Source organism: Asterias rubens, chromosome 14 (genome assembly GCF_902459465.1).
Source record: "Asterias rubens chromosome 14, eAstRub1.3, whole genome shotgun sequence".
Lineage (NCBI taxonomy): Eukaryota > Metazoa > Echinodermata > Asteroidea > Forcipulatida > Asteriidae > Asterias > Asterias rubens.
Genome location: NC_047075.1, coordinates 10,214,548 through 10,241,742, shown reverse-complemented (window position 1 = coordinate 10,241,742; position 27,195 = coordinate 10,214,548). Strand labels below are relative to the sequence as shown.

The window sequence follows — 27,195 nt, the reverse complement described above, 5'->3', positions numbered from 1 at the left end:
CAACAAATAAGTACATTCGAAAGTGGCATCATACGGATTAATTCCGTCTGCATTGACCCAAAGGGTAGGAAATTGGTATAAATTGTTGAATCTGAGAAAGGATGGAAGAGTTAGTTTGTTTTTGTAATTAAGTTTAAGGCTTGGTATCCTCTATCAAATACTGCGGATAACGATGCGGTTGTTACAAGGGGACAATTGACTTACTAGGTTAATTGTATACATGGCTGGAAAAAAAAAAAAAAAAAAAAAAAAAAAAAAAAAACGCTTAAATTTGACATATCTTTTACACCTGTGTAATGTCTGGTTCAAAAGTGGGGACAATTTAAAAAGTAGATAGTCCTAATTAAGTACACGGTGACGAAAAAAATAACGGGGGAAAACCTGAAGAAAAAAAAAATTCCTACTCCCCTGTATAAACATTACAAAAACCGGTCAACAATATTGCAACAATGTTTATAAATTTATAAAGATATACGTAGTAAGAGTGACTAGTGATATAAATAGTTTGTGTAAGTGTACTGACGGTCTGAGAAACGAATGTAGCATGAGTTGTTAATCGATGCAATGCAAAATTTGTAATAGTTTTCTCACTATTCTCTCGTGACCCAGATGGCCGATCGATCTCAAACTTCTACAGGTTTGTCAGTTTAAGTATAACATGGTGGATTATATAAAGTGCTAACACTACCAGCAATTTTTTTTTTTGCAAAATCGCTTCTGTAATAATCCTTTAACGGCTATTAAGATCTTGAGACTTGAATTCTGCAACGATCATTTAATGCTTTGTTAATTTTTATTTGTTTGTAAATACTATAAATTAAAGCTTAATACTTGTTAAATGGTGTTTTGATTTGTGGCACTTGAGTAACATGCCTGTGATATTTGTTTTCACAGGACTCGGGAAAGTACTGGGAGAGTATACAGTGCTAACACACATCGGTGTATGGGTAAAAACCAAAATTAATATTGTGGCACTTGAGTTCACTTGAACGGTCTTGGTGATTCCATGTTGTAGAAAATATGAAGTATGTTTTTATTAATTTTAAACTGAATGTAAAGTTAACCAATATTTTAGCGATATTTATGAACTCAATACCAAGCATTTTGTCAGTGATACAAAGCATTTTTTCCCATTCAGTATACAGTGCTGTCACACATCGGCGTGTATGAGTTAACTAACATTATATAATTCATTCAAAACTGGGACAAATTGCAATTATTTACGTAGTGTCTGTTAAGATTAAACCAAATAGAACGAAATAATACATGAACTCAATGTTGCGAATCATATTGATCTGGAAAATGAACTAGCAATTTTTTTAATATTGTTACTGGGACAGATTTTCACTAGAATTTTAGTTCGTTTACATTGTTGTGGAAAAGATAAATCATTGTTGATTGATAAACTGTTTATTGTTAACCAGTTAAAGACAGTGGACACAATTGGTCATTGTCAAAGACCAGTCTTCTCACTTGGTGTATTTCAACATATGCATAAAATAACAAACCTGTGAAAATTTGAGCTTGATTGGTCGTCGGAGTTGCGAGATAACTATGAAAGGAAAAACACCCTTGTCACACTAAGTTGTTTGCTTTCAGATGCTTGATTTCGAGACCTCAATTTCTAAACTTGAGGTCTAAAAATCAAATTCGTGCAAAATTACTTCTTTCTCGAAAACTATGGCACCTCAGAGGGAGCCGTTTCTCACAATGTGTTATACTATCAACCTCTCCCCATTACTCGTTACCAAGTGAGGTTTTATGCTGATAATTATTTTGAGTAATAACCAATAGTGTCCACTGCCTTAAATGTTATAAGCAAAACGTTTAGAACTCTCCGATTTTGGTGAACGATTTGGTTTGCTGTCGATCCTAGTAACGAGCAACATCTTGTTAGCAAATTAGTGTACTGTGCAATATTATTAGTAGGTTTTAGAACTGAAAAACGTAGTCTAAGTTCTCGCAGGAAAAATACCTGAATGTCGAGTCGCCTTGAGCGTCAATGAGTGACGGACACGAGCACTACATAGAAAGCCACAAAATGTGGTCCCCACACAAAAATATATAATAATAATAATTATAAAAATAGTTATAATAATACTAAAAAAAATTCAAGCCGGTGTTATAGGAAAGTTTGTCTAGAGATTCTGTCCCACATTATTGATGATTTTAAATGGGTTGAAGGACAACAGAGGGCGCTATTAGAAGAAGGTTGTTCTAGATCGGTGTGGGTGCATATCATTGGGACGGATTCTCCTGCCACACTGTCCCGGCTGACGTAGGTCACTCAATGTATCTTTCTGTACTCTGTGTAAGCTTACTTTATTTCAATTAATTTAGTTGTCAATAAACCAGTCAACTCGCAAGATTTTTGGTGTGTACATTAGTGTTGTTTGTCCCTTAAACAATTCCAAGCTGAGAAGTTTTTTCAGTCAACTTTTTTTTTTTTTGAACTCAAAATTCTGGTTTCTTATTCACTTACTCAAAACATTGTGTAGGTCCCCAATGAAATAATGGCATTCCCTCCAAAATATTTAGTTTCCTCGAAATGCGATTTATTTCCCATCGAAATAAAATATTTCGTTGGTTACGAACAAATGATTTGAGGGAGCAAAATAGTTGTTTCACTTTGTCAACCTTGTTTTACATGTCCCTGTTTCTTATATTTTGGTCGGCCTGACCTCTAAACTTATATTGAGTTGTACATGGTGTACCTTATCTCATCTAAACGAGCGCTTATACAGTGCGTTTGTTAAAAGTAGCTATGGGGATGACACTTAAGACATGTCGTTTTGATTCGAAACAGCACAAGTGCGACGTTGTTCACCAACTCTGCAACTACCGTATACCTTACAAGCTTTGGTGTGCTGTACGACAGTGTCTAAAGCCCGGTTCACAACTCTGTTTTCGCAGCAATTGATCGCAATACTTGAGCACAGCTCAACACCTGCGAAGTTGTTGTTGCGAATAATATGTGAAGTCAACATTCGCATTCGCATTCGCATTCTTAGTAAGTATGAACCGGGCTTAAAGGCAGTGGACACTATTGGTAATTGCTCAAAGTAGTTAGAAGCAAAAAAACCTTTCTTGGTGACAAGCAATTGGGAGAGGTTGATGGTATAAAACATTGTAAGAAACGGCTCCCTCTGAAGTAACGTAGTTTTCGAGAAAGAAGTAATTTTCCACTCTTTTTGATTTGTAATTCGACGTCTTGAATCAAGCATCTGAATGCACACAGCTACGTGTAACAAGAGTTATTTTTTATTTCATTAATATCTCACAACTCTGACGACCAATTGAGCTCAAGCTTTCACAGGTTTGTTATGTCATGCATAAAGTTAAGATACACAGAGTGAGAAAACTAGTCTTTGACAATTACCAACAGTGTCCAGTGTCTTTAAGTTAAAAAAAACAAAGTTTCCGTAAACAGAAGCCTCCGGTGAAATGTAACTTATCGTTTTCCTATTGATCAAAACTCAGAACAGGCCCCCACTCTCCCTTGTTTGTTTCAACAAATAATCGAACAATTAATTAAGGCACTAGCCAAGGCGTACGTAATTATTTTATAGATCCACTCAAATGACAATCTAACTAGGAAGATTTTAGTGAACGTGAATTTTAAATTGCTTTTGGGTCTTGCCTTTTCGTATTTGCAAACAACAAGCCAGCCTTTTCAGAGGTGACATTAAAGGAACACGTTGCCTTGGACCGGTCGAGTTGGTCATTGAAAAGCGTTTGTAACCGTTTGTTATACAATGTGTATTGTTAAACAGATGTAGAATGCAATGATCCACACAATGTTGCCCCAACAATTCGTGGTTTTCCTTTACTTTGCGAACTAACACGGTCGGCCACTTATGGGAGTCAAACATTGGACCCCCAGAAAATAATGGCCGACCTCGTTAGTCGACGAGGTAAAAGGAAAACCACGCAATTTCGAGTGATACTTGTGTGGAGTTTTATTCTCCTTATCAAATAATATCTTTAAAATAATATGCTTGTTACAACACACGGTTACAAACGCTTCTCAAAGACCAACTCCACCGACCCAAGGCAACGTGTTACTTTCAGGTGGCATGTTTGAACCGAGATCTAGTAACGACACATGGCATCACATCAGTCCATCACAATAGGTTCCACTGTTCAGTTACGCTTGAAACAGTTTGCTACGGATAAGAAATTACAAGTAGTATTTATTTATTTATTTTTTTTTTTTTTTTGCACGGAGCACGCTCGTTACAGATATAATTACAATACATAAGTATACTCACTGATACTCATTTAGTAACGCCCCAACACTGTTGTTTGTATAATTACAAAAAAACTGAGTGTTATGATGTCTAAACACTACCATGCCAAAACAATTAAAAGCACACTTTACTCCTACTTGGTAAAAATGTTGTCTCAAGACTTTTTGAAGAAAACTAAAACACGCGTTAATTATCTTAATACGGTTTTATTTATAATACGGAGCATGTATTTAGCGTTACACTAATAAGAGCAAAGCGCTTTACATTAGACAAGCACAAACAACATACAAACGAGTTAGGATTTATAGTAGGATTTTAAACTTTGCATTGTGGAAATACGATATGGAAATGTGGTAACACCATGGCAATGACTACCATGAAAATAACCGTTGGTTTCAACAACTTCCTCCAGAAGACGATCAGAGCATACTGATCAAAACGTCGAGCTGAAATAAACGGTTCTTTTCAGAACCACCCAAACTCAATAGAGATAGATACTAGGCCACATAAAAAAAAATTGTTGATCGCCCCCGCCCGACCGTTCAAAACTCCCGACCCCATTTTGTTTCTTTTCTTTTGTAATCATAAAAAAAACAAAAAACTTTTGAGCTGAATTTTTTTTCAAAATGTACAGGTTTGAAAACATGTTTAAAGAAGGTTTGTATTCATGTTGGCAAATTAAGAACAACTCTTCAAGTATTTACTAGGGCTGTACTATGCTTAGTTGTTTGAAAGAGTTTACAGAAAATGTCATCTAGGAGTTAAACTTGTTTGACGAAACTATTGAAAACATCAAAAACACAGAAACCCTCTGTTTTATAGTGATTGTGATGATTTCATTATTCTTGATTTGGCATGTCCACAAAAAAAAAATAATAATAAAAAATCCCTCCCCCGTCCGCAATTTTTGTTTGGGGGGTCTCGGGTCGGGCTTATTTTCAAATTTGTAAATAACACGAAAACTATTTTTTTTAACTTTAGTTTTACTTCATATTCCACTCATCAATAAACATAATAGTTAAGTGACAAAAGCTCTATCTTGACAAAATGCCACTTCCAGGTTACTTTAATATTGATGAAGTGGATTTCTCAATAACTGCTAGTTCAAACATTTGAGGTTTATACTGACTCAGAGCGTTAAAGAAAGTTTCAGCAAACTATTGGATGGGAAGAAGTTACTATACAAAGTGCAGTATAACAGTAAAACTACTTTATGGAATACCCATAGTGTGGTATAATTTTGCCGCCATGTAAACTGTTTTTTTCCCCAACAGTTGTCGTACTCAGATAATTAAAAAAGGTCTTGCTCTCAAAAACCCTTATAATTGAAGAGGTCGTCTTTTGTGGTTTATTTAATTGTATCTATACTTTATTTATATGTGTCGAATTTAGTTTAAGAACAAATACTTATTGGACGACTAAGATACAAATTGCGCATCAATCCGGCGCCTGCAAGTAAGTGGAGAATGGTGATCGTAAACTCGGCGGTAAGCAGAGGCCTGAAATTGGGCCATATGTCTTTTTGAGATGGATTTCAACAAAAAAAAAGGCTACAATTGTATAATCGTTACAGCCAAGTTTGCCACTAGAAAAGAGCGTGTTACGTCTAGATTAAGGGAATAACAGTGTAGTGACTCTTTCTTTCACGGCCGTTAAGAAACGGCAGGGTCTGTGCCGTGTGATAAAGGCCCGAACCGAAGGCGAGGGCCTTTATCCCACGGCAACGACCCTGCAAGGTTTAAAACGGCTGTGAAAGAACGAGTCACTACTATTGTATTCCCATTCGAAAATACCTTTTTGGTCGTAATAGAGTAAGAAATTCTGTAAAACTTACCCGTTTCCGACGTGCTTGAGCTCTGTATGTACATGTATGTACATGTTCATGCACGACGTCCGTGTGTTGCTTGGACAGGTTTCGCAAGCGTACGGATACGGATACAGATACACCGTATCCGTTCACGTTGGATGCGTGTGAAATTTGGCAAATTTTACACTTTGGCAAAAGTTTTACGAACAAAACAAATCCAAAAACATTCTGTATTAATTTTTTTTGTTACGTTGGAGATTTGATTGAATAGTATTTTTGTTCAACTGTTCGTTTTCAGACTCACATGTTTAAATGCGTGTAAAAGAAAGTTTCCAGCAAGCATGGCACAGATAGAAATCCTGTTAATACACTGCATTTTCTTTCTTTTTTTGCTTACAAATGACTTACACAATTATATACAATTTATATTGTGAATGACACCTTGAGCAGTAAAATCAAGCAAAATGTTGGTAATCTAGGGCAAAAATACAAAATCAGCAAAGCGGTATCCGTTTATAACGTTTGTGTAAGAGCTCCCGTACCCGTTTCGGACGACTATTGTAACTTGTGTACAACGGTTTTACTCTCGTGGACCGCAAAAAGCGATGGCGTGTTATGACGTATCCGTCCACATAACAGTATCAGTGACTCTATGGGTGCGTTCGTTTAGCTTCCCCGGGTCGACCCCGGTGTGTGCTTTGGGTTTTTTTTTCTAAGACGAACGTGTGCAGATAATTACGCACGTTCGTCCTGGAAAAACAATTCATACACGGGGGTCGACCCAGGGAAGCTAACGAACGCAACCTATGAAACCTATGTTTTGACTGAAACGCCTTTTTTCCGACAGTTTCCGGCTCCGTTCGAGCGCATGCGCGTATAGTATTGGTGCAACACGTTATAAATCGTTTTCCTTTCACCCAAAGCGCGGCCAACTCACCGACAGCGCGCTACGCCCGTAACAAGAAACCTCTTGAACCAAGACTAGCGCAGATTATGCTTTCACAACCGATTAAAAAATGGTGATCTTGACCAAGAACAGTAAATCGTTAGTATTGAATGTGCGATTCACGCAACAATATCAACATGAAGGTAAGGACAATTATGATGGCAAAGAACGGACCTAAACGATAGAGGTGTACCTTCCCATGTTGCCAATACAGAATGGCTTTAAAGTCTTGGTTGCAAGTTATTGTATTTGCAACTGAAAGATCTTGACCGGGAACAGTACATTGAAAGTATTGCGATCCACACCATCTTCACTTGAATTTATGGCATTTTGGATAGCGAACACTGTGCCTATGCATGAAGATGGGGGTACAACCAAATGGCCTAAATTATATGATCGTTACTGCCAAGGTTGCCAGGCATGGAGTGAAACTTATTGCATTTGCAACTGAATGGTCTTGACGTGTGATCCACACGACCACCTCAAAGCAGTGGCGGTGCTGGCGGTAAGAGTGTCCAGTGTCCAGTACATTTAAATAAAATCAAACAATTTATGAAATAAATGACTCGCTATAACGTTAACTTATGTTGTTCGTTTATAAGTATTCACGTGTCATGTATTTGTTTACTGAGTGTTGATTATATTTATCAAAAGGTGCTGAATTGAAATACTGAGGTTTGTTTAAAGGCAGTGAACACTATCGGTTATTACTCAAATTAATTATCAGCGTAAAACCTCACTCGGTAACGAGTAATGGGGAGAGGTTGGTAGTATAAAACATTGTGAGAAACGACTCCCTCTGAAGTGCCATAGTTTTCGAGAAAGAAGTAATTTTCCACGAACTTGATTTCGAGACCTCAGATTTATAATTTTGAGGTCTCGAAATAAACCATCTAAACGCACACCGCTGTGTGTAACAATGGTGTTTTTTCTTTCATTATTATCTCGCAAGTTTGATGACCGATCAAATGTTCACAGTTTGTTGTTTTATGCATATGTTGAGATACACTATCTGTGGAGGCTAGTCTTTGACAATAACCAATAGTGTCCACTGCCTTTAAGGATGGATTACTCCACTCGGTATAGGGTTTATTAAAACTGTTCGTTATTATTTGTTTGTATCAATTTGTAAATCAATACAACAATTGTTAAATAAATACTGTGGTACCAAACTATACGGAACATGATGTGATAACTCGAGCATTCAATATGTAATGAAAATGATTGCGAAAAAGTGTACTAATCGCATAATTTTTAAACTGTTTGCCTTGATCGAGTTTCGATGTTTCAAATCAGATTTTTTTTAAACAAAGAGTTACCAACATTCTTAAAAGTATTCTTAAAGACACTGGACACAATTGGTAATTGTAAAAGACTAGCCTTCGCAGTTGCGAGCGCACTTTGGTGCTTTTGGAGTCTTGCTGTGAAACACAACGTGCTTTTGGAACATCCTTGTCACACGAAGTTGTATGTTTTCAGATGCTTAATATCGAAACCTCAAATTCTAAATCTGAGGTCTCGAAATCAAATTCGTGGAAATTTTATTCTTTCTCGAAAACTACATTACTTCAGAGGGAACCTATTCTCACGATGTTTTTATACTATACACCTCTCCCCATTACTCGTTACCAAGAAAGGTGTTATAACTATTTAGAGTAAAATAACAATAGTGTCCACTGCCTTTAAAATACACACATGTTTATGTCTGTCTGTCTGTCTGTCTGTCTGTCTGTCTGTCTGTCTGTCAAGTCGTGTGGGTTGTGTTTATGTGGGACTAAACATACGGTGTGTTGGGCCGTGTTTTTGTCACCAGAGCACCAAAAACCGCCGCCCTGGGAAATTTGATGTGTAGAACATATCCCCCTCTTAGTGGACTTGACCCAAGTCGGAAATCACGTTCAATTAGTTTTGGAGCATGTCTTGTTACCCTCGCAGGTGATGGGATTCGTCTAAGTACATATTTAGAGAGTAAGTTTCCATCGAATAAACCAATAATGCAATCAACATTGCAGGCTCAATACGGTGATTTTAGAATGTTGAGCAATATGGTTTCTTGAAGATGTGGTTCGCAATTGTTTATCATTCACCGACCAGTTTATTTTATCACAGTCAGACTAGCTTCCGATCAGAGCATATTGTTTGTTCCTGATCTACTCCGTCGGTTTGATTGTGTGTCTTTGGTCTGCTGACTGTTCATAGGTTTCAGACGGACTGCATCAATTAAGCCAGGTTTGCGACATGTACAACATTTCAGTGTGACTGAGTTCGCGTTGGAGACCGTGTAGAGGTACGGGTTAATCGCTGAGTTGATCGGTATCACGAAGACAACAATCCAAGCGTACGTCTCGTCTGGTATGTCTACAGCACCAGACTGTGATAAAATCCCCATGATGATTACAGGCATCCAACAACAGAAGTCAGTACCGACAATAAGGAGCATGCGCGTAGCCATGGTCATCTCCCTTCTGCGGTGCTCTCTGTCTTTCCTCGCGTGTAACTTCTTCGCTGGTAACTTGATGATGACTACGAACGCTATTGCGGAGTAACATACGATGACTACCAGGCAACAGGCGAAGTTAATCCCCAAGTACACAGTGGCTGAGAATATCCAGGAAGGCCCGGCCTTCTGGGTGACGGTTTGGTTCAGAAATGTTTCCTCAAGAAGAGTTTTGTTTGATGAACCTGTCCTAGGTTTGATCACAAGAGGCAGCCCTACACATATATCATACAGCCCGTAGAATGTCTGGTTCTTGCCGTCGAGTAAATCCTGTAAAAACACTGGAGGGAGGCTGATGGCTAGGGCTATACACCACATGACGAGTGTTGCTACTCGGGCCGATTCTAATCGGAACCATTTTTTCCCAAATGGGAATACCACGCATAGGAATCGATCGATGCTGATCATTGTAATGAAGAACACCGATGCCTCTGAGCTTAGCATCGACAGGAAACCAGCGAATTTACATATGGGACTCGACTTCCACTCGTTCGCATGGAGAAAGTAATCATCCTGATAATGAACGTCAGCTCCACCGACTATCAACATGTACACGCCCATGATGAGATCCGATACAGCCAGATTGAGAATGAGGACCGATTGCGAACGCTTGCCCGAGTCTTTCTTGTTTAGTCTCCATACAATAATTCCAGCGTTGCCGATGAGGGCGCTAAATCCAAGACACCAGACGAAGACCCGTAATACGGAGCTATGCATAATCCGGTTGCAGCTCAGGTATGGTATCTCCGTATGGAACTCATTGTCAGGAACACAAATGTCGATTCCGATGGTTTTCGTGTCAAGGAGGCAACACATTTTAGAATCGTCAACCAACCTTCAGTTAAACAGAAGACACATAAAAAAAACTTAGATTAGTCTGAACTAGGTTGATATGAGAGTTACCTTGACTAAACAGTTAAAGGGAAGGTACACGTGTGGTAATTACTCAAAATAAATACATGTAGTTACTTAAAAACTGACTAGGTAAAGAGCATTAAAGAGCTCTTAGTAGTATATAACATTGTGAGAAACGAATCCCTCTGAAGTAATGTAGTTTTTTGAGAAAGGGGTTATTTATCACTAAAATAATAAACTACTTTAATTAGAAGTCTTTTATTTCTATCTGAAAGCACACAAATCCGTCCAGCAAGGGTGTTTTTTTTTTCTTTTATCATTCTTCGATGACCGATTGAGCACAAACTTTCACAGGCTTGTTATTTTATGCATATGACGGGATACACCAAGTGAGAAGACTGGTCGTTGACAATTACCAAACGTGTACATTCCCTTTAAGTTTAGAGCTGTTTACTAGTTATATTATGTCCGGACATATCCGTCACCGATAACATTCATAAATCAACACTCATTATGTTTGTATTTCCATTAAACAGAGGGGCTCAAATTAAGGGTCAAATTAACTGTTGTGATGAAACAAACTTTTGTAATAATCAAACAAATTTCGCTTACGTAAAACTTCGAGAAAAGGAGGTTTGTTTTGTTATTGTCTGCAAACAGTTTTAGATTATTCCCAAATGTTGATGACACTCAAAACAAGTACGATAAACATCAATTATAGGTAAAATTTGTAAAATTCGATGTATTAAAGTATTGACATCGTTTATTAACTAAGGTTAAACTTACACTGAGGTGAGGTATGTCATATGTTCCAGTTCGTGTTTATCCACTATGAAGTCGACTGTCTCGTTAGAGCGACGCTTCAAAACTCTGAAGTAAAACAAAGCCACAAACAAAAACAGTTGCTTCAAAGAAGGACCTCCAATGGGAGACTTTGGAACGCTAGGTGGCAGCAGACTTACAAGGTAAAATATGTCAGTTGTTTACGTTAGTCCTGAGCATGCGCTCATTATCGATAACAATGGATTTTACCTGGTAAGTCTGCTGCCACCAAGCGTTCTATAAGTCTCTAAATTGGGACAAACAACACACAAAGTTTGAAGCATCCAGTCCAAATTGTGAGAAAACTAATTGAAAAGCTTCCGTGCAAAGTACATGGGTATTATCAATTATTTAGTTTACTGTAACGAGTAATTACCTAAGTATTACGCCTGTGATAATTGTGTTAACATAGCTCGGGTAGTTCCGAGTTTACTGTACTACATCGGAGTATATGGGTAAACCCAAATGTAATGGAAATGATAAAACGCAGACATTTTGTACGGATTCTGGATTACAAAAACAAAAATAGTTTAAATGCTGTTTTATCCGATTACTAGTTTGCATTGGTATTTACGAGTTTATGGTATTTTTAACAATGATTATGGTAGTCTGTTAAAAGTCCGATTTTTTTGTAGACTGTGACTACAAAATTGTACAGTGAAATGTGAGATGAGCATTTTACTATATACTGCTATGTAGTAAATGTTAGTTACTTCGTTGACCAATGGACGATGGACCAGTGGACAAAGCAGTTTTTACATTTGCATATGCACATTGTTTCCATATACAAAGTGAGGAAACTTTAACAAACGTGTACCCTGCCATCGATGCCATTACTTCTTTTTCGAAAACTACAGAGGGAGCCGTTTCTCACAATGTTTTATACTCTCGACCTCTCCCCAATACTCGTTACCTAGTGAGGTTAATGCTGATAATTATTTTTAGTAATTACCAATAGTGTCTACTGCCTTTAAACAAAGGTGTACCCTGCCATCGATGCATGTTTTTAAACTTACAGTATTTCCAGACTCCTTAGACCATTGAACGCCCCAGGTTTGATAACTGTCCATGGGTTGTCGCCTATGTCCCTGTAAAGATATGTATTACAAATGTGTCATCATACTAACTATGATAAGAAGAAGGGGTTGACGAAGTGCTGCGAAGTCGTGATTGGAACAATCTCACTTGCGCTTGGATTAATACAACTGTTTCAACTTTAACGAGCCTTGTATTGCGGCCAATGGCAAACACACAGAACACGTAGTCAAAGTGGGCTCAGTAAATTTTATTTTAAAGACACCGGACACTATTGGTAATTGTCAAGGACCAGTCTACCACTTGGTGTATCTCTAAGCATACGCATACAATAACAAACCGGTGAAAGTTTGAGCTCAATTGGTCGTCGAAGTTGCGATATAATAATGCTTGTCACACGAAGTTGTGTGCGTTTAGATGGTTGATTTCGAGACCTCAATTACTAAATCTGAGGTCCCGAAATCAAGTTCGTGGAAATTACTTCTTTCTCTTAAACGATGTCACTTATAAGGGAGCCGTTTCGCACAATGTTTTATACCATCAACCTCTCCTCATTACTCGTCACCGATGGAAGTTTAATGCTAATAATTATTTGGAGTAATTACCAATAGTGTCCACTGCCTTTATTAAGATCGTAATTTCATACTTATCACATTGTGTTTACTTACAGGTGACCCACCGAATGCAATCCAGTGAAAATGTTGGGTTGAAAAACCGTCAGCAAGTTATCCGAAATATGCCTTTGGGAATTAAAAAGTAAAAATTAGATCAACACAAACTGTTTCATTCACATAACAAAATGTCAGATCAATAATTAGAAAAAGATGGATAGTTTCTAAGTTGTTGTTGCGAATCTTAGAAAACAATATTAAAAAGCTTTCCCGTAGGTGATTTTAAAAGCCACAGTATCTCTTACAAACAGTATATCATATACAAACAATACTCACAATCCTTTTAGATTATCCAGCCCAGCAAATGCACCAGGCTCAATGGATGTAATACGGTTCTGTACGAGATCCCTGTAAAACAGAAAACAACATGACTTTGAAATAAAAGTTGGCTATAATAAGCATAGCTTGATTGGTTAGGCAGTCATCGAGTTGGTTGTTTTTATGATCATGCATGCAGGTTACGCCGCAGGAAACTCTGCAGTAGAGGCATCTCTAACCTTGCCAACAAGAAATCGACCGACTTCGGGAATGGTCATTAATATTTTTTTTTCTTCAATTACTAATTATTTACAGCTGGTTGATGACTTCATAAATTTACTATGACAACATCTGCTTGAAGACGAGCATGAGGATACTTGATAGGTCTTACTTTCATAAATGTCAAGATCACGTATTTTATTTTTCTTCAAACATTCATCACAAAACCAATGGTTTTATCAATATACCTAGCGGACCTTTCCTTTGTTGATAGACAAACCGTCTTCGTTGGCATGGTCTGCCGAATGTTAGTAAAACACTAAATCGTTATACAATAATATGGCTGACCAAATTCATAATTTCTGCAAACTTTCACATAAATAGTTGTTTTGTTTTTAACAAAATCAAATTTTGTTTTAAGAATTGTGTAACCCTTTTTCGGGGGGAGGGTTAACATGGGTTAGCAAACACCCGGCTGTGACGTTGCAAAATAAAGGTCTGAATGGTGTTAGATATCCTCATTATCCTGACGATGACTAGAGCAAGCTAGTCGAAACGTTGAGACCAATTCAGAACTTACTCCGCGGCAGTACAGTTCATTACGATCATATAAGCTAAAGTAGTAGTCCACTCCATTTTCTATACCATCCGCCCAGTAGTTAAAAAGCAGGACAGTTCTTTTCAGAACTGAGAAGTCTCCCGAACCTCCGATTATCTACTCCGCGGCAGTAGAAGAAAGCAAGACAATTTTTTAAGAACAAACTCTACCTAGCAAGTAGATACACACATGGTGTTACCGCAAACCAAATATACATCCTCATTATTGCTTTGAAACACTGTGTCGGTGTTGCCACATACCAATGTATTCATATATCAAACAAATTTCGTGCAGGGAAATAATAATAACTTAAAACTTACAAGGAGAGCAGGCTGTTCAGGTGTCGGAATGTGTTGGATGTCAGCGTTTGAATCTCGTTATTCGCCAGGCGCCTAAAACAGGTGAATAAAAAAGCGTTTATGGTGATCTTTTACAAGAGATACTCTGTTTTACATAATAACTCTGTCCCTTGAATATCCATCTCGAAATCCAAAATATAGTCACACAATATTATGAAACCAGATGAGCAAACGCCATACAAATCAACATGCTAGAGCGGAAACACGATATATCAAAAAGGTACTTACAGATATCTAAGTTTTGCGAGCCCTCGGAACATGTCTTCGTTTAGTTCTACAAGTCGATTACTGTCTAGCCGTCTGTTGGGTAAAGACAAAATGTTAACTCAGTAACTGTAAGCGTGAACAAATAACTTAACAAGCAAGGGAGTTATGTTGATAGTAGGCCTATAACACATTTTGAGAAACGGATCCCTCTGAACTAACGTGTGTGTTTTTTGGGGGGTTTTTTTTAAGAAGGAAGTAATTTATCCCTAAAATAATATTTGAATGTATTTCAAGTATCAGCTGATGTCTCGACATCAAGAATCTGAATGCACACAACTTGTTAGACAATGTTTTTGTTCTATATCTCAACATTATCTCGCAACTTCGACGACCAATTTAGTTCAATGCTTGTACAGTTTTGTTTGCATATGTGGACTGCATATGTGTACATCATCCAGTGAGAAGACTGGTCTTTGTATATTACCACAGGTGTCCCGAGGCTTTGAAGCTTTAGTCGATATCATATAATAATAACATGTTATTTATTCGGGCAGCCGTCGATTTCACAAAGAGTTAGGACTCGTCTTTTCTCGAGTTAGGACGAGTAACTCGTCCTAACTTAGGATTAATCTTAAGGTCTGCATGCTACAGTGCAGGGTTGGGACTCGTCCTAAGTCCGTAGATTAGTCTTAAGTTAGGAAGAGTTTTGTGAAATCGCCGGAAGGCACAATAACAATTTTGTAGCCGATTTAATTTTCAGGCTGAACAGCTAAATACCAAACCTGAAGTAAGCCATGTGTTCGTAACTAATCAGAGTGCTTTGTCAGTATGTTCACCACGAACAGACTGATTTTGAGTTGTTGTTGGTTTAACGAAATGTAGAGAGTATAGGGCGATTTGCATTTCACCTGCATCGGGGGAATACATGCTGGCCTTATGTGATCAGCCAATACACAGTAGTTTGCAAAACCTTCTCCGCAAAAAAAAAAAAAAAAAAATCAAAATCAAAATAAAAAAATTTAAAAAACCTGCGAAAAGCGAACCTAATTTAATTTCATCGATTATTATGTTTTCATTTAAGTTCCACAAACCATTGCCTCGAGAGAAAGGGAACACATATCTGCTAGTCGACATCAACAACAATTTATTTCGTATTTACGAGTGGACGTCAGACATGCCAAAACTCATAGCAAGAATGATGTTGAGATGTTTTCATTTTGTCTCGATGCTCAAGTGCCATATTAGAGGTGAATGTCCGCAAATTATAAATCTGATCCGTTGATTGTTGATAGAGCAGTAATTTTAAACGACTTGTATTTGTTTCACGCTAGAAGCAAAATCAATTTCAAGAGAAATTTAATTAAAAACGTAATGGTTGTGAGTTAGCGTAGGCGAAGTGAAACTGTTTATGGGCTGTGATTGTGTTTACGTTTATATCAGGTGTCTGATTCTTGGTAACTAGTATTGAGAAGAGGTTGATAGTATAACACATTGTGAGAAACGGCTCCCTCTGAAGTGACGTAGTTTTTGAGAAAGAAGTAACTTTCCGAGAATTTAATTTCGAGACCTCAAGCATTTGAAAGCGCACAACTTCGTGTGACAAAGTGTTTTTCTTTCATTATTTTCTCGCAACTACGACGACCAATTGAGCTAAAATTTGCACAGGTTTGTTTTCCTATGCATGTGTTGAGGTACACCAAGTGAAAGACTTGTCTCTTACAATTATCAATAGTGCCAACGGTCTTTAACCCTTCCGAGTAGCCCGGGGAAAAAAAATCTAATGCAACTGGATATATTTCAGTAATTAGTGTCTACAATGGTACTTACAGTACGTGAACAAGTGACGTCAATGGTTCAAAGACTCCCGCATCTATGGTAACCAATTCATTCATGTTGAGCTTACTGCAAAGCCAAAAAAGAGAACGTAAAGTAACAAAAAAATGAGAAGAAGTAGAGGCGGAAATGATACAAATCACAAAACCAACAACAGGAAAAAGTCCAACACACAAAAACAACACAAGTAAAGCATTGAATTGTAGGTGACACTTTGCTAAAATGAACGGAGCACAATAATGCAACGAAAAAATATAGAGGGCCCCTACGAAAACCATTTAAAGGAAGAGATACAAATATATACGATTAAACTTGTATTGCAGCTGTCAAACGTTTGATCTCCTTGTTTCGTGCGTTCCAATGAGGAATTTGAGGATGTTAAACTTTATTTTTTTGCACACGTACTAAATTTAAAATGTTCAGCGATCTAATCAATTTAAATAGCTTAACTTAGGCGTTTTGTTAATAAACACATATTGACTGGCAACGAGGTAACTAGTATACGTCTATTCCAACGAGGGACTTGAAGTGACCAGAAGAGCGACTTATTTCCCGAGGCCGAAGGCCTGCGGAAATAGGCCCTCTTCTGGTCACTAACAGGCCCGAGGGGAAAACAGACGTACACTAGCTACCAACTTATGCCTGTCAATATGTGTTTTAGAACACAGCTCGGTCTTAAAATGTCAAATAAGAACATAAGTAGTTTGTTTACGGTTCAAGTCAAGACAGGGCGCTGTTGCCACGGGCACTATTTGCAAAGACTAGTGCCCGCTCTGGTACTATTCCCGTAAAACACGCGCGCGCAATCACTGGCCTATTTTAGTTCATCCCACGTGACCGTGTTTCAGCCCACCAGAATACAGAAAAAGCAAGAGGTGTGTTATAATATAAAACAGTCTTAAGCAATAGCCTTGAACAAAACAATCAGTTCAAAGTACTTACAGAATAATTAGAAGTTTTAAGTGACGAAAAACACCATGTTTCAACCTCGATATACGGTTTTGTTCTACATCCCTGGAAAAAAAGAACAGAACAAATTCCTATGTAAAATAATCGTATTTGTTATTAATTAAACACTGTGACACCTTATGTGCCTGATTTCATTTCCTCGCCCAGTTAAAGCATGCACATACGAGATAATAGCACGAGATTGCCACGGTACATTATCCACCTCCGGTCTTTTGAACCGCATTATTATTTTTAAAACAAAAATGCCAATTTGAAGTTTAACAAAATAAGGATCATTAATTTCTAGTTTATTTTCCCTTCGATCCGGACATGGGTCATTGTGAACTACTCGCCTTTGTTTGTGCTTAATTAGCCTCCCCCTTCTAAAGGTTATAATATCGGTATTGGTAAGTATGTAATTTGTTATTTGCATTGGTCTACTTTACGTTTGATTTTTCTTTCTACAATTATGACTTACAGGATGATGAGGTTCGGTAAAGCATCGAATGATCCGGGCTCCAAGTCCGTGATTAGGTCTCGCCTCATTCTGCTGAAAGTATTGATTTAACACCAACAATTATTTGTTGAGACGCGGAATAAAACCCGGAGAATTATTCCACACAGAAAACCCAATCAGTCAGGTCACGTTGTCCATTTTGGCTACTTAACACTATCCCGATGTGCAGTCACTGTCTTAAGGGGATTACCATTTTCCCCCAAATTTGTTCCCCTTTGAGTTTCGTCTTTTAATCTTTAAGACACTGGACACTATTGGTCATTGTCAACGACCAATCTTTTCACCTGGTGTATCTCAACAAATTCATAAAATAACAAACCTGTTAAAATTTGAGCTCATTGGTTGTCGACGTTGCGAGATAATAATAATAATGGGGAAAAAACCTTGTCACACGAAGTTGTGTGCTTTCAGATGCTTGATTTCGAGACCGAAAATTCTAAATTTGAGGTCTCGAAATCAAATCCGTGGAAAATTACTTCTTTCTCGAAAACTATGTCACTTCAAAGGAAGCCGTTTCTCACAATGTTTTATACTATCAACCTCTCCCCATTACTCGTCACCAAGTAAGGTTTTATGCCAATAATTATTTTGAGTAATAACCAATAGTGTCCACTGCCACTAATTGAGACGAATGTTAAATGCTTTTACACTTGAACTGCTAAATACATGTTCGTGTTATAACTTACATTCCATTTGTGCGTCTTGGTAGTTTCCTGAGAGCACCGAGGGCGTCAGGGTGACTTGTGCAGTTTACTTCCATCATTGGTATGTACAGAAAACTGTTCATTTTACACGTGCAGCCTAGTGGACACAATCGAAGATCTGGATTTATAGAAAGATAATATTGTGGAAACATGAACAGTTAACACATATACCGTGAATAATCTATCAATCTGATATTTAAGTTGCACACTTTGGAGGAACAGCCACTTTGGGATAACTAACATAAAAGATATGTATACGACTGGTAATTATTCTAACAATGAATCACCATATAAGATGAACTAGAATGGGAAAAAATATATTCGGTGTGAGACTAATATGATTTGGCAAACTTTCCAATAATAAGAACAGATTCATATGTACGGTTCATGCAAACAAATGTTTATCTTATTACTGAGGGTCCGTGTTACTTCGCAAATGCTGAAAATAGCGAAGAAAACAAAATTGTTGGTACCCGCAGTCATCTCGCTATGCGTAGATTCACTAGACCTTTCTGTGGAGAACCGTTCTCTGTTTCCTCACCTAAAATATTATGACTTTTGAACTTTCCAACTTTGGTTTTTGTAAGCAATCTTCGACCAACTATCGACCTCCTCCTTCCTTCTCCTTCGCTGATTATAATTTCCAATACTTATGTAGAACACTATGTTTCCATCCATTTCCACTTGATTGTTTTTGTAACATTACCGGCGGTTTATGTCATATCATGAAGGGGGAGCCAGGGGAGTAATTCGCTATTTTGCTTGCTCGACCTATTTTGCGTACATTATATTGTGTATTTGAATGTATTGAGCAAAGATAACCAGTGCTTCCAATGCAGCTGCCAATGCCCCCCCCCCCCCCCCCCCCACTCAGCATTGAGACGTGCAGTTAACAGCTGGGTACAATTCCATGGCTCTACTTACCGTAAGAATTCGGCGCTTACGGAAGCAGGAATTATGTGCTTACGGCAAGCGTATTTCACGGGTTAGCGGCGAATGTTGCTTATGCGTGGCGTACTCCGCGTTGTATGTTGTTTACGCTTAAAGGGTCTATGTACTTTTTCCTAACAAAAAACAAAATGTCCACATGATTACATTAAACTTAGACAGTCTGAACATTATGATAGAAGAAAGCTTCCCTTGAAATGTTACTTACTGAGGTGCTGTAGTTTTTGAGAAATGAGTAAAAGTAATAATTTTCGTCTAAGTTTTATGCATGTAAAAACGTATTAACCAGTTACGCTATGGTTTTAGGTATAATATCATAACTGGTTAAGGGGATTTCACATGCTAAAATAATGTTGGTATCATGAGACCAAAATTATTTTGTGACTTGTTTTACTCATTTCTCAAAAACTACACAACCTTAGTTAGTGATATTTGAAGGGAAGCTTTCCACTATCATTATCTTCAAACCCTGTAAGTTTAATGTAAATCTGTGGACATTTTGAAAAAGTGCCCGAATCCTTTAAAAGGCTAGCCCGGAAATTCGGCGCTTGCACGTAAGCGCGGAATCGTGATCGTCAGCGAAAGCCGTAAGCAGAGCAATGTAATTGGGCCCTGCTTGTCAATGATCAAACACCACTGACTGTTGCGGCCGGAGATGCGATGTATGGACCCTTGGGAACTATGTCTCTTGACAGTTGCCTTTAGCTTGTGTCACCCCCACACGAACTCAACATACACACCACCTGACGATTTGTATGAGACTCACACGAAACAAGTGTTAATGCTCTAGGACACCATGTCTCTGGAAAGCTGGCGACACAGTATCATACTTGTTTGTTTAAAATAATGAATGAGGTTTGTCTCATGCCTCTGGGACATCATGTCGTTTTTATAATTTATGATACGCACGGTCACTTAAAGCCATTAAACACTTTCGGTACAGAAAAAAAAATAATAATCACAGATTTACTTATAATTTACAGGGTTTACAGAAGGTAATGGTGAAATACTTCTCTTGAAATATTATTCCATGAAATGCTTTGCTTTTCGAGAAAACATTAAAACAGTTATCAGTTCTCGTTGTCGAGAATTACGGATTTATTTTAAACACATGTCATGACACGGCGAAACGTGCGGAAACAAGGGTGGGTTTTCCCCGTTATTTTCTCCCGACTTCGATGACCGATTGAGCCTAAATTTTCACAGGTTTGTTATTTTTTATATCAGTTGTGATACAAGTGTGGGCCTTGGACAATACTGTTAACCGAAAGGGTCCAATGGCTTTAAAGCACATTGACACTATTGGTAATTGTCACAGACCAGTCTTCACAGTTGGTGCATCTCAACATATGTATACAAATAACAGACCTGTGAAAAGTTGAGCTCAATCGGTCGTCCAAATTGCGAGATATTAATGAAAGAAAAAAACACCCTTGTCACACGAAGTTTAGTGCGTTTAGATGGTTGATTTCGAGACCCCAATTTCTAAATCTGAGGTCTCGAAATCAAATTCGTGGAAAATTACTTCTTTCTTAAAAACTATGGCACTTCAGAGGGAGCCGTTTTTCACAATGTTTTATATCATCAACCTCTCCCCATTCCTCGACACCAAGAAAGGTTTTATGCTAATAACTATTTTGATTAATTACCAATAGTGTCCACTGTCTTTAATGGAAAGTTGGCGACACAGTATCATACATGTTTGTTTAAAATAATGAATGAGGTTTGTCTCATGCCTCTGGGAAATCATGTCGTTTACGTTTTTATAATTTATGTTACGCACGGTCACTTAAAACCAAAGGACACTTTTGATAAACAGTATTGCCAAAGGCCCACACTTTGTGTATGACAACTTTTATATAAAATAACAAACCTGTGGAAATTTAGGCTCAATCGGTCATCGGAGTCGGGAGAAAATAGCTGGAAAACCCACCCTTGTTTCCGCACGTTTAAAATAAATCCATAATTCTAGATATCGAGAATTGATAGCTGTTTTAATGTTTTCTCAAAAAATACAGCATTTCATGGAATAATAGTTCAAGAGAACTCTTTCACCATTACCTTTTGAACCCTGTAAATCTGTGAACTTTTATTTTGTTTCTGTTCCGAAAGTGTATATTGGTTTTAAAGGCAAGGAGGGCCTAAGACACATGAGGTACAACGACATTTGCAGACTGTTATAATTATAGTACCTATTTTGATACTAAAACCTAAATAGGATTGTATGTCTAAAATGTGTCCGGTCTGATTGCGTACGGGATCATCATGTGTACAGATTTGACGCACAATCACTTAGTATGCAATCAGAGATAATTAAATACACGAACGACGACAATCCTTGTGCAGAAGATTACTTGTAGCAAAGTCCCCTAAGATGGATCGGTGGAGGAAAATCAAATGGTCTACATATCATACAACGTAAAATCTTAAAACATCGTAATACATTGGTTCAGTTTTATTAAATAAATGAAAAAAAAGAGGGGGTGCAGAAATAAGTATCAAAGCAGATGAGTCATAACAAACTTGATATAACAAACTTTTTACATTTTTACAGTTTCATTGGGAGCTAACCTATGCTTTAAGGAAAACTTCAAAATAAAACCCGAATACAAGTCCCGGGCCTAACATTTGTGTTAATGTTCTGAGAAAACAAATAGGTGGAAGTCAAAATTGCCCCGAAAGGGGAAACAATTATGCAAATTCTGAGAACGATTTTTATCTTTTACCATTTTGTGTGTAATCTTAAAAAAAAAAAAAATGGTAGATAAAATATGCAAGTTGAACAAAAACCAAAATGGTCTTAAGTTATTATACGCTTAAAGCAACACACAACAAAACAAAGTTTTTTAATCAACAATAGTATATCGTGTCGTGAGTACTAAATTACATACCGCATAATTGTTCATCTTCACCATTCGGACAGTCTATGATGCTATCGCAATGGAATCTCCTTTGAAGACACGTGGTACCATTGTTACAGCGCTCATTAAATGGACACCAATGACCTTCATTCAAGCAAAACGAACAAAATCACAAGAAAAGTTTCATTTTTTTAATATGTCGTACTAGTGACGATTTACTAGAAATGATGGGTACAATTTCAAAGAGTTGTTTCTTTTAAAAACAACAACAACAACAACCACAACAACAACAACATTAACAACAACTGTTATGGCGAATAAAATAATAATAATAACAACAACAACAACAACAACAACAACAACAACAACAACAACAACAACAACAACATCAAAAAAGAAGAAAACAATATATGACAGCAACAACAAGAGAAGCAATACTTCCTTCTCAAAAACTACGTCACATCAGAGGGAGCCGTTTCTCACACTCAGGTTTTATGCTAATACATATTTAGTCATTTGAGTAACTAAACAAAGTGACCAATGCCTTTAATGTGCTGGATTGTGTTTTCATGCAACCCTAAAAGAATGCCAGATCATCGTTTGATGGAACTCCCCCTCTCTTGTTAGTTGTGAGGTGAAATATTTAAACAATTTAATAAATCGTGCGAAGAGTTATTCTACACGGCCCGATTAATTGGATTTGTTAGACCGGGGACAAAACAGATTATCTTCAGTCTTCTTAGTTTAGTAAATGCGTTTTGAATTTACACCTAAATTAAAGAATAACATAAAAAAACAGCACAGAAACAGTTTGTATTCCATCTTATGACGTCATGAAGGACCTACCACAATTTCGCTCGTCTGATTGGTCCGGGCAATCCAAAACGGCGTCACAGCGCCCTGCTATATCCACACATGCGTCTCCGCTGTCGCAAAGAAACTGTGCGGTTCTGTTGTTACAGGTGCTCTGAAGGGAATAATCTATATAAAAACACACAATTTCGGTTCAGTTTCGGTTTAGTTTGATCTTCATGGTGCCAAGTTTCAATGGATTTTAATTGATGCGTATTTATAGCAATACAACATTGTTGGTTGATGAATGTAACAAGGTTGTTTTGATGGAACACTATAATATGCGGACTCGGTTCCTCAAAAACGTGCTTTCATTCCAGTCATAAGTAGGGTGTTAGCACAAACCTTTCAATATCATTAAAAAAATGTGTCACCATAACGGGACAATACAATTATTATTCAATAAGGGAGAACAATAACTTCAATATCCTAACTTGCAAATCATTCAGTGGATGAGTTGTAGACCGTAGGCTAAACGTTTGTCATGAATGGATATCAAACCTCGCAACTGTCTGTTCATGTGTTGCAATGTCGCTAGTTACCGTGTACAATGTGTGCGTACACTTCAACAATGATGAAGGCCTTTGTGTTACGTAGAAAAAACTAATGTTGCGAAAAATGTTTTCGATGTCGTAAAGGTTGCCGCAAATCTTTGTTTTGGTTTGCAGTTGTCACAACAATAATTTACGAAATGGATGTAAACAACTTACCTGCTACAACTTGTAGTAGTTTCAGCGAGAACCGTGCATTCACCTTTGACCCTGATTCGGCTGACCAATCAGCGCCTTCTGCCCAAAAGGTCACTTTGATCGCGTGACCGTAAGACACAACTTCACGTAGCTTGGCCTCGCGTGGATTTCGTATAATGTACTGTGTGTCATTTGAAAATGTCATATCGGAAATGCTGAACGAAGCGCTGAATGGCCAGATTTGCAAATCATGCACAGTTATTTGTATCCTTGTACTCTTTGATGATGTTATTGTCCATTCACAGTCTGTTGATGTGATGACGTCAGATGGGTAACCAGGTGACTGTAGATAAAGTGATTCCATTGGGTCAAGTTGAATCGAAGCACTCCCACACGGCTCTGTAATGAAACAAAAGAGTTGCATTAATGTTGTTTGTTTACCCATACACCGTTGTGTGTAAGCACTGTTTACTCAGTACTTTCCCGAGTCCTGTGAAAAGAAAAAAATATCGCAGACATGTTACTCGGGTGGGTTTCTAACCCACGACCTTTGCCATTCTAGTGCAATGTCTAACCAACTAGACTATCGATGTTGCCCAGTAGCTAGAGGCAGTTGGAAAACTATATGTTTTGGCAGCGGGTACCGCAACGATTATGAGATGTGTTAAATGTTGTCAATTGTTGATTGTGTTTGGATTTGTTATCAATCCTTCATTCAGAAACAGCAAATTCACAGTCCCTAACGCAAAACAATACTATCAGTCAAATTGTTGATTTTTTAATATTTTATAATTCAATAAGATAATATAATAATATAATATCGAAGTCTTATAATAGCGCACGTATCCACCAAAACAACGTACTCAATGTGCTGAGTATATGCAAACTGTTTTACGAACCAATGGTTCAGTGTCTTGCTTGAGGACACAAGTGTCACGGCATGGGATTCGAACCCACACTTTGCTGATCAGAAACACCAGATTTTGAATTCAGTGCAAAATACTTGCAATGCGGATACTGAGATTGTTGTAGCGTAGGTCGAATCAAGCGATAAACGAGCACAACATAGATTATTTTTAAAGCAATACTCATGTTAAATTCACCATCGGCTTGTTATGAACATACTGAAAACAACATTATACATTTTGTATAAAAAGTGCAGAGTCTGATTTTCGGGTGAAGTTTATTTCGCACGAAGCCTTTCTAAGATTAGCATTGTTTGGTTGAACAATTTCTCTCTCCAAAAGAAAAACCCCCAAACCATTACTTCGAATGACGGTGTGTCTAGCTAAGTGATATAAAAAGGCTCCCTGTTTTAATACCTGATGCCTCTTTTACTACTCCGTTCAGCCCAAAAACCCCAGTCTGCAATACGTTTCTTCCCCATATACATATACTTTTTCTTGTGGTGTAAACGAAAATTGTTCTCCATTACGCATAAAACTTTGTGTTAAAGCGTTATAACTGACACGATAGGCTTGTACACAGTTTGAATGCACTACTATGGTCCAATAACTTTAGTTTGTGTGTCCTTAAAATAGCTGTCTTAATGCATTTATCAAATTGTTTTCGTTGTCACAGTGTGGCTTATTTCATTCATGTGATTACAATTGTCCTTTGATATTCAAACGGGAAACTGTAGGTTACAATACCTCTCAATATATTGCAACCATGGAATTGTACTTTTCTTACGTCCTATTTGCTTCTCTGGAATGAGAATTGAATTACACAGGTTTTTTTCCCCAACGAAACCGGGTAAAATAATTAATAAACATTGTATCAGGTCATCATGCTGGTAAACTACAAGGCTTTTGAACTTAAACAACAAGGCACTCAGTATTGACGACGCGGTATTTAAAGCCTGTATAATGGATGCGATGTCGATGATAATATACATATTGGGCGTTTTGTTTACTGGAATGCGAATGGAATTGCACAGCTATCTTTCCTAAATGCAAACCGGATTAACAATAGTGTAATGCTTAAATCCGGTCTTTACTGTGTAGAACATTACAAAGCTTTTTATTTTGACCAATACGAATTAAACAATCAGGAACTCAGTTGGGGTGACGCGGGATTTAAAGCCTGTAGAATGGGATACAGTTGTTGATCTGTATCGTATTACGGACACGCGATACGAAGCAAGAACGCAGCAGGGCCATGTGGTATCCACCCTCTGGAACGATCTCATCTTTATGCATACACCCATCAACTGTCAGCCACGGTGAGCTTTTTGTGCGTCGATGTAAATAGTTCATAAAACGTAAGCTGATACCTTATAGCTTTGTGTTGAAAGTGCAGGGGTAAATAATAGCTTTGGTGATACCGGGTAGGACCTGGTCTAACTAAATGTTAGATAAATTTAAACAAACTGGACAAAGTAAGTGGTCAATTTTGAAGAGGTTTCCACCAACTAAATTAAATGAAGACGACAACAGCAACATCAAGAAAGCAACAACCAAAGTGAAACAAAATAAATGACCGCATGCAAGATTTTGATAGCATATGATGCACCTTTGCAAGCGGTTATGTTTTCTCAGAATGGCAACGGCCACCAATGTAGGACTTCAAATGAGTATGCACAATTTATAAAATAAAACTATATTTGTTTGGGTCGACGATTAAAGGCAGTGGACACTATTGGTAATTACTCAAAATAATTATTAGCATAAAACCTTTATTGGTGACGAGTAATGGGGAGAGGTTGATGGTATAAAACATTGTGAGAAACGGCTCGCTCTGAAGTGCCATAGTTTTCGAAAAATAAGTAATTTTCCACGAATTTGATTTCGAGACCTGATTTAGAACTTGAGGTCTCGAAATCAACCATCTGAACGCACACAACTTTGTGTGACAAGGGCGTTTTTTTCGTTCATAGTTATCTCGTAACTCCGACGACCGATCGAGCTTAAATTTTCACATGTTTGTTATTTTATGCATATGTTGAGATACACCAACTGTGAAGGCTAGTCTTTTGCAATTACCAATAGTGTCCACTGCCTTTAATATACTTGTTGGTACGCGTTCCAACGCTGAAATAAAATTTTCAATACGGTGCTGTAAGCATCCTTAACCAACCATTATTATTAGTGGATAATTTTAAAGACACTGGACACTATTGGTAACTGTCAAAGACCACTTCTCACCTCGATGTATCTCAACATATCCATAAAATAACAAACCTGTGAAAATTTGAGCTCAATTGGTCGTCGATGTTGTGAGATAATAATGAGAAAAACACCCTTGTCACACGAAGTTGTGTGCGTTTAGATGGTTGATTTCGAGACCTCAAGTTCTAAATCTGAGGTCTCGAAATCAA

The 27,195-nt window shown here is 37.6% G+C and overlaps 1 protein-coding gene across 1 annotated transcript; it reads right to left on the bottom strand.

Annotated features, from left to right (window-relative positions):
- Nucleotides 1–8,670: 8,670 nt before the first annotated feature.
- On the bottom strand, nt 8,671–24,968 carry LOC117299665 (G-protein coupled receptor GRL101-like). The gene is made up of 15 exons (XM_033783213.1): nt 24,965–24,968; nt 23,898–24,275; nt 23,182–23,316; nt 22,366–22,479; nt 18,509–18,644; nt 17,784–17,855; nt 17,300–17,371; nt 16,352–16,426; nt 14,546–14,617; nt 14,279–14,350; nt 13,160–13,231; nt 12,881–12,952; nt 12,194–12,265; nt 11,142–11,225; nt 8,671–10,335 (listed from the first exon to the last, which is right to left on the bottom strand). Exons 1-15 carry the CDS (start codon nt 24,966–24,968, stop codon nt 9,129–9,131), a joined length of 2,637 nt encoding a protein of 878 aa, XP_033639104.1. The 3' UTR covers nt 8,671–9,128.
- Between the last annotated feature and the right edge of the window lie 2,227 nt (nt 24,969–27,195).

Coding starts and splice junctions, on each gene's coding strand:
- LOC117299665 (XM_033783213.1), bottom strand. Junction 16,427..17,299: donor TTAAAACTTCTAATTATTCT/GTAAGTACTTTG, acceptor TTGGCTTTGCAG/TAAGCTCAACATGAATGAAT. Junction 13,232..14,278: donor CTGAACAGCCTGCTCTCCTT/GTAAGTTTTAAG, acceptor TCTGTTTTACAG/GGATCTCGTACAGAACCGTA.